At 36.4% G+C, this 15,793-nt stretch overlaps 5 protein-coding genes and 1 pseudogene across 6 annotated transcripts; 2 read left to right on the top strand and 4 right to left on the bottom strand.

Moving 5' to 3' along the window:
- Positions 1-144: 144 nt before the first annotated feature.
- On the top strand, positions 145-856 carry LOC109128444 (cyclin-dependent protein kinase inhibitor SMR4). The gene has a single exon (XM_019234766.2). It carries the CDS (start codon positions 361-363, stop codon positions 589-591), a length of 231 nt encoding a protein of 76 aa, XP_019090311.1. The 5' UTR covers positions 145-360; the 3' UTR covers positions 592-856.
- A 3,799-nt stretch (positions 857-4,655) lies between these two features.
- Positions 4,656-5,444, bottom strand: LOC104737792 (uncharacterized). The gene has a single exon (XM_010458052.2). The coding sequence runs from the start codon at positions 5,442-5,444 to the stop codon at positions 4,656-4,658; it is 789 nt and encodes a 262-aa protein (XP_010456354.2).
- A 1,204-nt stretch (positions 5,445-6,648) lies between these two features.
- LOC109128287 (uncharacterized) lies at positions 6,649-7,404 on the top strand (annotated as a pseudogene).
- Positions 7,405-7,549: 145 nt separating this feature from the next.
- Positions 7,550-11,230, bottom strand: LOC104734223 (protein FAR-RED-ELONGATED HYPOCOTYL 1-LIKE-like). Of its 2 annotated transcripts, none has more exons than XM_010453750.3 (3): positions 8,967-11,230; positions 7,816-8,309; positions 7,550-7,715 (listed from the first exon to the last, which is right to left on the bottom strand). In XM_010453750.3, the coding sequence occupies exons 1-3, from the start codon at positions 9,008-9,010 to the stop codon at positions 7,642-7,644; spliced, it is 612 nt and encodes a 203-aa protein (XP_010452052.1). In that variant the 5' UTR covers positions 9,011-11,230; the 3' UTR covers positions 7,550-7,641. The 2 variants fall into 2 exon arrangements, with proteins under 2 accessions (XP_010452052.1, XP_010452053.1); XM_010453751.3 differs by having other exon boundaries at positions 8,402-9,125.
- On the bottom strand, positions 9,506-11,098 carry LOC104734224 (aspartic proteinase PCS1). Its single transcript, XM_010453752.3, has one exon. The coding sequence runs from the start codon at positions 11,096-11,098 to the stop codon at positions 9,770-9,772; it is 1,329 nt and encodes a 442-aa protein (XP_010452054.1). The 3' UTR covers positions 9,506-9,769.
- Positions 11,231-12,689: 1,459 nt separating the features above from the next.
- LOC104734222 (amino acid transporter AVT1D-like) lies at positions 12,690-15,680 on the bottom strand. Its single transcript, XM_010453748.3, has 11 exons — positions 15,235-15,680; positions 14,846-15,135; positions 14,540-14,754; positions 14,420-14,443; positions 14,150-14,333; positions 13,822-14,041; positions 13,593-13,728; positions 13,343-13,508; positions 13,207-13,250; positions 13,064-13,126; positions 12,690-12,970 (listed from the first exon to the last, which is right to left on the bottom strand). Exons 1-11 carry the CDS (start codon positions 15,456-15,458, stop codon positions 12,875-12,877), a joined length of 1,662 nt encoding a protein of 553 aa, XP_010452050.1. The 5' UTR covers positions 15,459-15,680; the 3' UTR covers positions 12,690-12,874.
- Positions 15,681-15,793: the final 113 nt, after the last annotated feature.

Here is a 15,793-nt window from a genome sequence, read left to right as displayed (position 1 = left end):
AAAGACTGAAACGGTGCGGTGGGGTCACGCGGTACATTAGTTTAGTGGTATTACCCAATAATATGTCACCACGTCACTGTTTACAGCTCACACTAAGCTGTTGGAAAACAAATCTCCACCGTTGGAACAGCTTCGTGAGAAAAAGATTCCCCGTTTTTTTTTTTTTTTTTCGTTCTCCCTCCCAAAATTTTAAAGGAAAAAAAATCTGAAAATTTAACTACTGATTTTTTTTTTAATTTGATTATTAGACAAAATAAAATAATAAAAAGATGTAACCGCCTCTTCTCACACTTCAAAATTTTTTTTCCCTCTTATAAAGATTTCGAAATCCGAGAGAATCGAAGTGACAAGAATATAAGGATGGGAATGGAGATGGTGGTGGAGAGGAGGACGACGGAGATGGCGGAGGAAGGATGTACGACGCCGAGAAGCAGGATGTATAGGATTCCGGTGGCTTCTGTTTGTCCACCGCCGCCGAGGAAGAAATCCATGGTTGTGAGGAAACGAGATCCGCCTATGAACGGCTATTTTCAACCACCGGATCTGGAAGCTCTCTTCTACGCACAGCCTCGACGAGAAGCTTGCGCTTAGAGACTTTTCAGTTTTTTTGGATTTTGATTCTTCTTCTTTTTGGCTTTTCTAGGGGTTTTTTTTTTTTTTTTCTTCACTTTCGTCCTTTGTATATACATGTTTAGGATTTGTTCTTATAGCTTAGATTCAATCATCTGTGTCGAAATTGGAATTTTCTATGATGAAATTGAGATCTGTTTTCGAATTCGAATCTGTTGGCTTGTCTTTGTAGATCTAAGGAAAGATTGTTCTTCTGTTTATTGATTTTAAGAGTTTGTTTTTGCAATTACAATTGTTGGTGAGAAAGTGAGATAGAGAAACCACTGAACAAAGACAACATCAAAAAGCTTACAGAAAAATTGCAGATGACCACTGTGATATGTCTTTTATTTGCTCTCTTCTTTTGGTTACAGTGTCTTAGCTTCCTGTTGTTACATCATATATATTGTTGTTGATATGTATTGCTCAAGTTCTTTATCAATTGTTGTTGGTTTCTGTGGTAGCTTCTTCGGAATCCGCAATTGAGATGGTGTAAGAATATTATCATCTTATACAATGTTGCGATGTGTGACACTAAAATCTTGACTTTGGTAGCTTTGTTGTTTTTATAAATTAGTTACCTTGGTTGCTAACACTCCCCACCTCACCTAGCAGCAGAATGGATATAATACCCTACTAGTTTTTTGGAACCTCTTGACCATCACTAACCGTAGAATCGGAGTCGGAACAAATAGATTCCATGTGAGTAAAATAAAAAAAAAGTCTTCAACATCTCCTTGTGTTTTGTGTTTTAACTTTAGAACACTGAACTGAACAGTATATATTGATCTATGCTTGATGTCGCATAACAAGAACTAGAACTTCAGGTTACATACTTACATATATAGAGTCTTTAGACATGTGCAAAGAAGGCCTAATGACAAATGCAGAAGAGGAGATCTCATCACCAGTTTTTGTGTCCGAACATTCTGCAGATTCGATATCTACGAGACAAAAAGAGGTAAAGGTAAAAGAGAAGATTTCTATCCACAATTTGAAGCTTCCAAGTTTCACATTATTTAACTAATTTAAGACAGAATATCAAAGCACAGATTTTGTTTGTCCAGAATCTAAATCCCCAAGTAAAATTCGGATTGAACAAAGAGCAGCTATATATGCTAGCTATATTTAAGATTCAAGTATACTATACCTCTGAAGCCATCAACAAGTTGCAGTAGAATATAAATCCTTAACACAAACAAATTTCACCTTTAAGCATACTGAGCAAAACCCATCTAAAACACCTCAGAGGCACGATACTTTATAGCTCATGAGTCATGAAAAGGTTTCTAGAAATATACGAAAGCACGTGCACGAGAGTGATTCCGATTAGTCGATTACGAGCAGAGGATCTGAGAAACTTGGAGTCATTTTTCGAAAACAAATTTCAGTCAATACTAAGATTCATACAAGTAAACCAGAAACTTCTTCTATAATATATATGTTTACACACAGTATGCTTCGACAATTCGGAAAATTTGCACAATAGAAAAAACTCTTAAACTATAATTAATTTCATGATACTGTATATTTGTTCCAGGTGTTTTTTTATTGCTTGAATTTGCAATAAATGTTTTATCATTTAGCAAAACTCAACCAATAAAAAATTACTACAGAATTAAAATAGTCAAAAATTATTAAATTAATATTAAAAAGTGCATAAAAACTTGAGAAAATTTTAGAAAATGGAACAAATAAAAAAAAGCGTAAACGATCTTAATTATACAATATATTGGAGCAAAGAGAGTAAAATTTTAAATATTAATTATAAATGGATTTTGACCATTAACATATGATTTTGATTTTTTGATAATGATTTTTAAAATCATTGATTTGAATAAGACATTAACACATAATTTTTTTTGGATTTCCAAATCCATTAAAATGCATGAACCAGTAAAACCTCTTTAACTCATTCATGTCAGATATACCAAATTAATATATTTTAAAAATAATATTAAGTAGGGTTTTATATTTCACTTAATTAGGAGTAAAATTAGAAAGAAAAAATTATATAGCTCACACTTTATTTTGTTTCTTCATATATTAGCTTACACTATTCAACTACAATTTGTAATATTATTGCCACTACTTAACTACGCTTAATTAGTTTCACGGCCATTTTACAACTTATAATTAACACCATATAATAAAACTCTATTTGGAGTATAATGGAATAATAACATTTGGCTTGATATAGATTCACTTCGACTAAAATATATAGAGCCTTATTATTTGGGGTAATAAAGTATTAGCCGTAGCAATGTATTATTATATAACGTATATCATGCATGCATGCATGCATTATGGAAAAAAGAAGTGCAAAAATAACTAAGTATGAAGTTACGAAAATTTAATTTTAATGCGAGTTGATACTTAGTTAGTTATATGAGATACTCGTGGCGCGTGTAGTTATGTGTGCTGCTCACTCGCTAGCTAGAAGCGGTTGTAACGGAACGTACGATCATGTATATATGTGTACCTCCATATATGCTTCTTCGTCATTTATCACTGCTCATTTCCAAAACCCTAGAGAAAGCAAGAGAGAAAGAGAGAGAGAGAGAGATAGCGAGAGAGAGGAGAACGACTGATCAACGAACAAACATGGCGCTCGTGAAATCGGAAACGCACCATTCTTCAAGGTTTGCTTCGCTTTACGTCGGTGATCTTAGTCCAGACGTGACGGAGAAAAATCTCATCGACAAATTCTCCGTGATTGGTCCCGTCGTCTCCGTTCATCTTTGCCGCGACTCGATCACCGGAGAATCTTTGTCTTACGCTTTCGTCAACTTCGATTCATCTTTTAGCGGTAACAAGATGACTTCAACTTTAATTTGATCCCTTCTCGTTTCTTCGTTCTTGGACTCCCGTTTTTGGTTGCAACATGAACTCTCTCATATTCTTTACTTTTTAAGATTTCTTTAATTAAGTGATTTGGAAGTTGGAGCTCTCTCTCATGTTCGTCTTCTCATAGTTAGTATAAACCCTATTTTTTTGTTAAAACCTTAGAAACTTCATTAATCAATCGCTCATGGATGTAAAACTTGTAACTTTTTTTAGATTTCTTTAATTAACTGATTTAGGTTTTCCGGTTGATCAATTAAGAATCTGATGACAAATCTTTCTTTCTTGTTTCTTGTTTGTTCTCTGGATTATAGAATCTGATGAAAAATCTTTTTTTCTTGTTTCTTGTTTGTTCTCTGGATTATAGCATAGAATGCTATGGGTTGCTTCAGCAACACTGTTTTGAAGGGAAAGGCTATGCGAATAATGTTGTCTCAGACGGATCTTTCATATCGTCCTCGCGCTGAGGAGAATGGCCAGAGTAAAGGTTTTGGGTTTGTTCAGTTTGATACAGCGATTTCTGCTGTATTCGGACTTCATGTGGCTCGGATGAGGCCCGCACAGAGGATTTTACACGTTCTCAAAGAGGTCGGCAAAGAATTCTTAGCCAAGGTACGTACAACACCTAAGGATTCGTGGATGCCAAAGACGTACGAGGATAAAGCTCCTCGTAACAACAGTCTTCTGGTGACACAAGACGTGCCTCAGATTGATCACGATCAGAAGAAGCATTTGAGAAGGAAGAATTCGTCTACTCATCGTTGCCTCTCACTGGTGGGAGAAGTATGTCTCATGCAGGAAAATCTCAAGCAAGAGATCCTCACCAAGGTTCAGTTTCTCACGTTTGATGACGAAGGTGTTCTCGTTGGTTTGTAAAGAAATCTCAACATTTCTCACTATCCTAGTCCTTTATGAGAGCGATTGGCCATGTATTATTTTACTTTTTTTTTCCAGTTCTGTCATTATACTTCGAGTCTGCGTGTCTTTGAACATATTCAATAAACATAAATATCGTTTTGTGCTGTCAAACAAAAAGAAATTGTTTTTGTGTGATAAGCGATATTGATTCAAATACAACCAATGGTCAATTTAAATAGATTGCACAAGAAGATTAATAGATGTTTTTTTTCGTCAAACTAAATTCAATAGGATTTTAAACGATTTTAAAGTTATATTGTTTAATTAACAACGAAATATATACCTTATATATGTATATATTTACAGAATTCATGATATTGTAGAATATATTTTTCTTCTTCTTCCATGTTGCTATCAGCCTTCTTCTTCTCTCCTCCAAACAAGTTTGCTATCAATGTTGTCGTCTTGTTTCCAAGCTCTAGCAGAAGCTCCTCTGGCACTTTCTCTCTTTGAGAAACCGGTTCCTCCATAAGATTGAATCCACGAGCCTCACCTTTCTGAACCACGACAGGACTTGGTGCTTGAGCAGTCACACTGTTCCTTACTGGATTTGAAAAGAACTCCACTAACCTAGTAGCGGCTTCTTCCATCACTTCATCTTTCTCAGGCGTAGCTTCCTTAGCTTGAACCGCGCCATTGCTCATATGTTGCATTAATGTTAAAGCTTGAGCATATTCATTAATCTCCGAGTCAGTAGTGACAACAGCAGCATCCTTCATTGGTTGACCAATAGGGAGATCAGGTTGATCAGTTTGGTTATTTTTGATCTCTTCTCTTCCATACATTCTAACAAGAGGAGCCACGTCGTTTTCTGGAGTGACCGGTTTGACTCTGTCCGGTATGAACACGAGACCTCTGAGTTTGATGTCACTGTCTTTAACCTTAACGTTCAGGAGATAGCCTGCGTCAAAGGATCCTTCGACCACACCAGAAACCTCCTTTCCCACCAAATTCGTTTCCGGTTTTGGAGTTGAGGTTTCTTCTTTGCGAGTACGACCTCTTTTTCTCCTCGCCAAGCCGTCATTAGCAGCCGGAGGAGGTGAGTTGATGGTGTCTTGATTCTGATGACTCATCCTTCTCTCGGCCACGCGACGCAACAAAACCACACGAAATGGTTCTTTAAAAACTCAGAAGCGTTTGTTAATCACAAACATCATATCATATGTTTGTACTTACTTATCTTTCAAGAATTATCGTGCAAACTAATTTGAACAATTACCATGTTAGGAAAAAAAACTTGTATCCAAATATTATTTTAGAAAATCTGTAAATTAAATTAACTGGAAGTCATGAACAAAAAATGTATAATATGAAATACTATAAAAAAATATTAAAGAGTAAATATCAATAGTCAAAAATTAAGAAATAGATTAATGACCCACATTAAAGGGCGGAAACCCCCATTTTTAGAATTTTTCTGTTTAAATTTTTTGCACTATATATACGTGTACTTTTGCACAAAAAAAAATATATACGTGTACTAAATATTATTAATGACCCACATTAAAGGGTTTCGGCTAGACACTCTTAGTAATCGAAACAAAAAATTTAAATTTTAAAGTCCATATTTATATGTGTGCATACAATTTTACAATTCCAACTAGCTAATCAGACCTCGGATAATTTTACAAGCATGTATGGTGACCATCATATAAACTAATAGCATTAATAAGTCAAGTTAAAGCTAAGATGCTAAGATATCACATTAATAATTCAAGCTAATGCTAAGACATCACATTAACAAGAGTATCTCCAATCCATCTCTATTTTTTTTTTTCTATAAATAGAGAAAAAATATAGCAATCTATTTTATAGGCAAATTTATTTTAATCTTCTCACCTCTAAAATAGAGATTGTTTGGAGAAAAATTATCTCTATTATAGAGTTTCTAAAATATATTTTTATGTTATTTTTCAAAAACACCCTTTGGTGTTGTTTATTTGTAAAAATATTATTTTTAATATACAAAATAACATATATTAATTGAAATTAATGCTAAGATATCAGTGATTTAAGATGATTTTTTTTTTAATGTTATTTATATAACAATCCTCTCTTGTAAGATATTTGTACATATATTTTCGGGTTGATTTGGTAAACTGGGGTCGGTTTATTATGCGGATATTCTCTGTCTTCGTACTTAACATATATTAATAATAATAAAAAATTGTAATACTCAAATACCAAGTCTACTTGACGTACTCTCGTGTAATCCCTATATATCTTCTCATCTCTTAATTGTATCATTCACAAAGTTATTTGGGACCTATCCTTTTCCTCGGTTCCTCGATTTTCAAAAAGATCCGCGCGATCTCTCTCACTGCTGAGAAAATATGGGGATCATATCATCTACGGATCTGAAACCGGAGCACAAATCTCAAAACAACAACCAATCCCCGTCCGTAGGAGTTTCCTCAAGCACTTGGCGTAGATATGATGATTTCATGAAAGGTGGTGGTTGCAAAGAAGTATTTACAGATTTTTTAGATTGCGTGTATGAAGCTGAAAAGAAGAAGGAAGTTGCAGGTCCGTGCTACCCGATGCTCCAGAAGTGTATAGAGGCTCACTCGGATTACTATCAGCCGATCCTTGCGTCAGATAAAAAAAACTGTGGAGAAAGATTTGTACGAAGGCCTAATGAAAGCTATACTGCCTTCAACGGTTTCCCTAGATGAACTAAGCGAAGAGGAAGTCGAGAGGAGCATTACAACATTCATGGAAGGAGGTTCTTGCAAAGAATCATTTACGGCTTGGAATGTTAATTGCAATTTCATCGAGGAAGCGGGGAAGAACGAGGAAGATTTGGTTACCAAGTGTGCGGGACTCTTTGGGACACTGCAAAAGTGTGTGAGTGATCACTCTGATTACTATCATCCAATTCTCGCGGCGATAAAAGCTACTGAGGAACATGCACTGAAGGATCTCGAAGCTCTATTCTCGAAACCAAGCTGAGAGATATGATTTATAGGATTTTGGTTATTTTTTTTCTTTCTTTTCAGTAAGTGGTTAAGGGAAATAAACAATGCGAAGTAGAGGATTTTGGTTTTGTTTTTGTTTTTTTATGCTTTCTTTCTTTCTTTTCAGTATTTGGATCAGGCATTGGACAAGTGGTTTAAGGGAAATAATCAATGTGAATTAGTTTCAGTATTTGTGTCTAACACTACATTGCAACATTGGGGACATGTAAAAGGATTTTATATGTTTCTAACCAAAGAAAACAAGGTGAAATATTTACATAAATATTACCGTGATTAGTGATTACATAAATATTTACATCATAAGTGTTGAAAAGTACTGCTCAAACTCTTGGTCAATGGTTGGTTTCGTTGTAGCTTCTTCAGAATCTGCAATCCAAATGGTGAAAACAAATCACAAATGAATCCCATACACACTGTTGCAATGCATGACACTAAACATTACTCTTTTCAGCTTTTCATTGATTACCTTGGTTGCCGACACTCCACCTTGCAGAAGAAAGAATATAAGACCCAACTGGATTCAGAACCTCTTGAAGATCGTCTTCAACCGCTAAATCGGAGTCGGGACAAATGAATTCCATGAGAGTAAAGTCTTCATCAGCATCTTCTTGTGTTTTGTGATCAACTTTGGAACAGGAGGACTGTTCTATGCTTGATGTAGCATAACCAGAACTAGAACTTCCAGTTGAACAAACAGAGTCTTTAAACATGTACAAAGAAGGGCTTGTAAAAGATGCAGAAGAGGAGGCCTCCTCGCTGGTTTTTGTGTCTTCCGTGCCATAAGAGCATTCTGCATATTCTATGTCTGATGATTGACATGAAGAATCAATAAGAGAAGCTTGTTGCTCCTGACAAAAGTGTTTTGGCAGAGGTAACAAGTCTGATTCTTCAGCACGCAGCTTTCTCTTTTTGCTTGAGTCTAGAGATTCCACAGCAACTACCATCGGATCGTTGATATCGCTGAAAGCAAATAAGGTATAGTAAAGGTCATAAATTTGACTTTGAGACAAAAGATGTAAAGGATAAAAAGAAGAGTAATACTCAACTCATACCATAAAGGGTCATATCCATAAAGTAGTATTCACACCATTTAACAAAAGTCAAAAAACATTTATCATCAATACCACTAAGATGAAGAAAAAGGATCACAAAATGATGCTAGTCCAGAATCTAAACTTTGGATAGAGCAAAGATAAGCTATGCTCTGGGTGTACTTGAAGATTGAAGTGTTGAGTATCTCTTAAGTCATCAAACAACAGGTTGAAGTTGAAATACAAATCCTAAACACCAAACTCAATTCACCTTAAAACACAGCGAGGAAAACCATCAAACACCTTACAGACACCATACTATATAAGAGCTCAGGAAGTTACAAATTCACTAAAATGAAAACTTTCCCGAAACATACGAAAGCAGAACACAAAACAGAGTAGTAGTACATCTGTGAAACTCAGGAAGTTCAAGATATGTGTTATTTGAAATCAAGTTTCAATCTTTACATAGATATTCATACAGTTGATTTTGGAAAAGTTAAAGTAAAAAAGACGATAGTTTTTTTTTTTTGTGTGTGTGTGTGTTCGTGAGATGTCATTGAATAGAAATAATAAAAAAAGAAACCTATGATCCAGAGATGGGCTACAACACTCATCTGCATCATCCATGATTTCAGAAGATGCTACCAAGATTCCTCCAAAACCGAGAGATACTTTGTTGTTGTTGTTGTTGTTGTTGGTGGTGATGACTGATGAAGTTTGATGTATGTTTTGTGTCTAGTCTGAATAATTACATTATTCAAATGGGTTTGGTTTAAGAGAGAAGGAAAGGAGAAAAGCAAATCGGTGTTCTCAAACATCGGCGACTGCAACTCACGCCCTGAGCTGGCGAGAAACCATTGGCTCATGAGAGAGGCCCGCACGTGCAACGGCGCGTGAGCTGAACATATTTTTAAGGAAAGGACAGTAAACCGCGTGATCTTCCCACGTGGGAGTGAGACTATTGTGGACCCTTGTGTTTATATAACACGTCAGCAACTTGGGTAAACTGTCATCTGACTGCCAAAAATAAAAACCTTTAGTTATGGGCCTCCTTTTGAGGGAAATTAGTTGGGCCTCTTTTCAACTCCATCGTCCAACAAAGGTCAAAACAATTTCGCGATGTTTAAGATGTAAACACACAAAATTGATGACCATTATTAAAGATTGTGAAATAAAAAAAAACCCTAAAAACAAAATTAATTACGCAAAGAGAGTAAGTAAGAAGTAAGAACCATGTCAAAATCAAACAGACAGCTAAACTACTAACAAGTAACAACTCGAACTTATTACCCCATCCCCGCACGTGAACGACAAGTCTCACTCTACTCCATTTACTACGTAGGCAAAAAAAAACTATAATTACACACGGGTGGTTATATCTATGGATTACGATCCAATCCCGAGTCTCTGACCGGATACATCACATTGTACCGGAGCTAAACCGATTCTTGATCTCTGTAGATCAAATTCGATCCACATGTTCTGCTGATGATGATGTCCAATCACGTATGCCTCCATTCCCATAAGATCGGAGTTTCCAAATGTGAAACAGTAAACAGAATCGTTTCCAACCGTCAGATGCGGAACTCGGTATAATAGCGGCTGACCCGAAACCGCTATCTCGGCTCCTTCAAAAACTAAGGAAACCGTTGGTAACCGGTGCAGAATCCCGGTACGGATTCTTATTGGTGAAATCCGGTAACACAAATCCATGGTTCCTTGGAAAACGAAATCCGGGTCATCGTAAACCGTTAACATCCCGTTTGTTCGGTTTAAGAAATCGGATCGAAGCGCGGTGTAAACCGGTCCGAGCAAGAATGTAAACTGAGTACCGGAATCAACCATGGTTTGACCAGCACCGGTATGATCCGGTACGAGGACCGATTTAGGGATGGGTAAAAGATTACCGTTAACTTTAATCCCCGTGAGCTGGACGGTGTAAGCGACACGGTCGAAATAAGGCAGCGGCGTCGAGATCCGGATTAACGGCGTGTAATTTAACGGCGTTAACCACGTGAAGTTAGAGTCGCCGAGGAGAAGGAAACCGGGGAAATCGTCGGTGCCGGAGATGCAATATGAGAACTTGGGGAAACCCATCTGAGAGATGAAAGAGAGAGATCCACGGTTCATACCCAATAACCCGGTTGTCTTGTAGTCTTCTTCCGGGTCGGATCCGGATACGGATTCCATACACCCGAAAATGAGGTTGGAGTCGTTGGTGGAGTTTCCGAAGTGGAAAATCTCGGCGGCGAGGTTGCCTTCGGAGGAGGAAGCGTCGGCGTAGGATAGAGTTGCGTGGCAGAGTTTGTCTGAGTCGCAAGAAGCGGGTATGAGGAAGTCTCGGGTCCGGGTACGGCAAGTGGGTGAGGAACAGGGGACTGGGGAATAAGAGGAAGAACGGGTCGGGTCGAAATTGTTAACCGGGTTTGGGTTAGAGGAACGGTTGCAGCGAAGCCAGGAGAGTTCGCTGCCAGTGTCAATGACCAAGGATATGTTTTGAGGAGGAGTGCCGACGGTGAGAGTAACGGTGAGAGTGACGTTGTGGTGGAAATGGAGTTTGTCGGTGGGTCGATGATCCGTTGGAGTTATTCGGGTCTTTAGAGGCAAAACAAGTGTTTGAGAAGAAGAATAAGAAGAAGAAGAAGAGAAACATTTATGTGTTCTAATGAGTAGAATAAGAAGAAGATGAAACAGAGGATGTAATCTTGAGAACATGATGAAAAGTATTTTGATTATTGTAAGTTTGTGTGTTTCTTGCAAAACAAAACTGAGTATATGTGTGTGGTTAGTGAAGAAGAAGAAGAAGAAGAAGTGAAGTTTGATGAGTTTGGTGCAAGTTCACTGAACAAACAATGAGAGATGTTTTGTTCTTTTCAGCTGGAAAAATATCTCTGTTTTGTTTTATTTTTTTCTTCCATGAATGAAAATAACATATTATTAGTGACTTTTTTTTTCTTAAATTGTTATAGAAAAATATATATTTCCATAATATTCTGCAAATATTATCTATCGCTGTCATCATTTTCTAATATTAAAATTGTGTGTTTTGAATGAATTCCAAATTTCCTTTATTATTTGTGTTATTTTAGTTTTAATAATTGAAAAAAAATAAACAAATGTATGTATGTTGGTTACGAATAATTAAAATTTCTATTGATATTCAATATGAAAACTTAATATGCAAGAGTACGACACTGAGCCATAATAAACATGTTAGAAATTTTGAATAGCATATAGTTTCAGTCTGATGATTTTTTAATGTGTGGGGGTGTACAGTGGAAGGCTCTATAACCGAGGCAAATAATTAAGGGAATGATTTTAATATTATTAAAACTCTTCATTAAGGTTGAATTCTGTTTACTTAAACTCATGAATTTAAGCTTACACTTCTGTTTTTTTTTTTTTTTTTTTTTTTTAATTAAAACACTTAAGCATGTGTGTTTACCTTGGTTTCGTCAATGGATTTGCCATGGAAGTTTGGACGGTGCGCATATTTTTAAAACAGTCCAATGTTTTCTCCATATTTTTTAAATTATTTTTCTTCTAATCATTTTTATCATGAGACTAGTGCAACACATCTTAAGAAATTTCTATCCACGACTTGTAATAGTAAGACATTGCATGTGATAGAGTTCAAAGACTTAAACTTTTCAGTTTATCATTATATTCACCTTTTCCCAAAACCATTTTGAAACAAATAATTAACCTACTAAATAAAGAACAAACGAGCTGTAAGATGAACTAATGAACTTCATAATGTTAACTACTTTTGTGAAATGGAATAAAAATGATGGAAAGACCAAAAAAAAGAGTTTAAAGATGTGACATTCACATGGAAATAGACTTTTTAAATTAAGAAGTATGGTAGCACATGTTGTTTGCCTTGCTGTTTTTAGGACAAAACCCCATCATTTATGAGTTGGGTCCATTTTTATTGAATCCTGCTCCAAATCAGGATACCTTCACTTACCCAATCAATACTGTCAACTTCTTATCACTTGCCCACTAGGTTGCTCGTGTGACACACATTGCTTTGAATTCACAATATTTTAGGTTCTATCTTGTACTATGCAATTATAGCATATGATAGAAATATGTATATGTAGGTTTTGTAGTTTCATTTTCAAATTAAATATAAATACTCTAGTCTCTTTTATAATACTGATATATAAGTTCTGGTCAGTGTAAAAGTGGCATTAATCTAGTAATATACTATATGTTTAAGTAAGTTCAGATCAGTGGTCAAAGTTTTAGAGAGAATATTGATGATTGCAGTTCGCACTTCGCGACCAATCATTTCAACGAATTTTTGCTGCCAATGAATAATGTATATTGAGTTTTTGCTAAATGAAAACCATGATACATATGAATGATACATTTCTGACAAATTTTAAATCCAAACTGTGGGACTATCTTTTGGTTTCGTCTCTATATGTTTTCTCAAAACCAAAAAAAAACCCCTGAATAAACGACGATCGATGTTGCAGTTAATCATGTCATTTGACTGGCTAATCTTGAGATAGCCGAGTAAGTACCACAACAACCACTCACCAACCCGAAGAGTATAATGAATACGCATAATCCAATCTGAACAAATGAATCACACATAGTAAAGAAAAAACGGTTAAAGTTTCCTAAATTCTCCAAGAGAATAAAATGATATAGTGGATATGTGCTTACTTGTGTGTTGCTTAATTTACCCTTGAGGATACTGAGATAACAAAGACATGGAAAGATAAGAGCCTGCAACACCAACAACAAAATGTTAGTGGGTTTGATCAATATTTTAAATTTTTAATTTTATTTGAGATGGAAGAACTTACCACAAGCATTGCAAGGAACGATCCGATCAGTGCTGCCACGATCGCTGTAATAGAGAATATTTGATTAGAGAAGCTATGGTGATATGTGTTTCTTGCTTAGGAAGTTAGAGTAACAGTCTTGGTATATAGACATTACCGAAGAAAGGAACTGAAAGAGCAACCACCAAAGTAGAGGTAACTAGGGCTGCTCTGAATAATATCGATACACCATGTGATCTCATCTTAGCCGTTGGAATGAGCTCTTCGAGACTCATAACGATTGGGGTGATTGTTAATGCGTATTTTGTCATTGGTGTGATGACCTAGAAGATTAAGGTAAATCAATTTCTGGTTATACAAGTATAACTATATATTACACAGAGAGTAGAAGAGAATGTTGTATTTACCGCTGTCCAGACCGCGACTTTAGATGGAAAGAATTGTTTAGGCATGTTTAATGTAAACTGTGATTCGACCGCTTCGCCAAACATGGTGTAGCAGCAGATTGCAACAGCTATATACAAGAATGTGCAGAAACTAAAGCTGCATAAGAGAAAAAGGACAGCAAAGGAGCAAGTCTATTAAGGCTCATAGTGAAACAAGTAAGGAGAGGTTTCTCTAGCTCGAAGAACTTACCAGATGACTAAGACGAGAGGAAACTTTGAAGGATCTTTCATGGAAGAATAAATGTTAGGAAAAACCGAATGACCCGAGTAACCAAAACCGAAAATTCCTATAGCGACAGGTAAGTTATAAAAGTCAAAAACTTTTCCTGTTGCATGAAACCCGATTCCATCAACCACACCAATCCAGAAGAGGCAGAGACCGAGCAAGATTGACGCCAAGACTCCACCAACTAGATTATACAGTTTCAAAACCGCAAGAATGGTCCATCCATTAGATCTAAGCCAATCGAGGAGAGAAACTAAACTAAGACAGAGATTATAGTGGGAAAAAACCAAACCTGAAAGGTAAGAAAGCAAGCTAAGATCTTTTAGCCAGACTGTTGGAAGAACAAGAATAGTGGTCAAGATTGCAAAGATCTGAGAAGAGTCTAGAGATATCCCAGAAGCAATGCTTAATGAAATGTTTGGGAATAGTCCTGATAAGTTATCGCTCATCATGATTATGTATTCCACACAAGCTGCCTATTTATGGACACAACAAAGTTACAATTAACAAAACAGAGTTAATGGAAGAATCCAAAGCTGTTCTCAGACGAAGTATTACTTACGTACAACTCCACGTACAGAAGAATCTGCAATTCAAGAAACAGAACAGAAACCTAAGCTTCAGTTTCAAGAAAGAGAATCTACATATGAAGGGATTGTTCGTATATGGATCTGAAACTTACAGAGATGATGAAGCGACCGGTGATTCCAAAGGCGGCTTGACCAATGTCAGGGTAAGTTTGAAGACCAGGAGAACTTTCTAGACATCTCTTCATTAGAACACCTGTGTAGCAAGTGATGACTCCGAAGAACAAGAGTATGAGGAGACCAAGCCATCCACTTTCTTTTATAGCATAAGGCATTGTTATTAACCCTAATCCGCACAGAACATTGGTTCCTGAAAATAACAATGATTGTGGAAACATCAAGTTCTGTTCCCAATTCAATTAGACATCAGCAATCATCATTAGGGATTAAGAGCTATGTACCGTTGAGGACGGATTGAGAGAAGGAGCAAAGGTTAGTTTCAGGTGATGGAAGATCGGTGACGGAGAGTTTGAGCTGAGATGAAGGGTTGAAGGGTGAGATGGTTTCGTCTTTGTCAGGAACAGGTTGAGAGAGAAGTGGTTTGCTTGAAGAAGAAGAAAACGAATCGGTGAAGGAAGATTGTTGTTGTTGTTGCTTCTTCTGAAAGGAAGAGACTAATCTCCGAGAACTGCCTCGAGGCATGAAACTCACGGTAGGCGGAGTCATTCCGGACAGCAAATCCATTGATTGTCTGAAACAAATTCATCTGAAATTTTTGTAATCCAAAGAGAATTTGAAGATACAAAAACAGAGGAAACTGATGATTTTGTTTTTCTTTTTGTTTTTTTACCGATAACTTTGTGGCCATGGAGGATTGGAAACATCGGAGAGATTGTTATCAGAACGGTCTCGAGATAAGGGAGAGGAGGAATCAGAATTGGCTCCGTTTCTACGATACTCACCGTCTTCACCTTCGTGTTCATCGTCGGAACAAGCAAGGTCTGCTTGGTTTTCTTCGTCATCAGTAAGAAACGAATGGTCTCTGTCGTGTAAGAATTCTTCGTCGAGTTTCATCTTCTTTTGTCTTTTTTTTGTTTCTTTCTCAATCTCAGAAGAAACGTAGAAGAAAGAAAAGTGCAGAGAGAGAGAGAGAGAGAGAAGGAGAGAGATAGACGGAGAACGAGTTTCTTGTGTTCCCGGCGAGTCAAAGAGATTTCTTCTATATATGGAAACAAAATCATTTTTTTTTTTTTTTAATATTTGTTTCCACTTTTTTATTTTTTAAAATTGCGGTGTAGATTTCATGCTGCTGAGTGCTGACCGTACTTTTGATATTTTTAGGATCCTTCGTATCCTACGAACTTCTCTGTTGACTAACTTCCAAAATTGTATGTTCATTATCAACACTG

Source organism: Camelina sativa, chromosome 13, assembly GCF_030686135.1.
Source record: "Camelina sativa cultivar CO46 ecotype springtype chromosome 13, ASM3068613v1".
NCBI classification, from domain to species: domain Eukaryota; kingdom Viridiplantae; phylum Streptophyta; class Magnoliopsida; order Brassicales; family Brassicaceae; genus Camelina; species Camelina sativa.
This window is presented reverse-complemented; position numbering and strand designations above follow the sequence as displayed.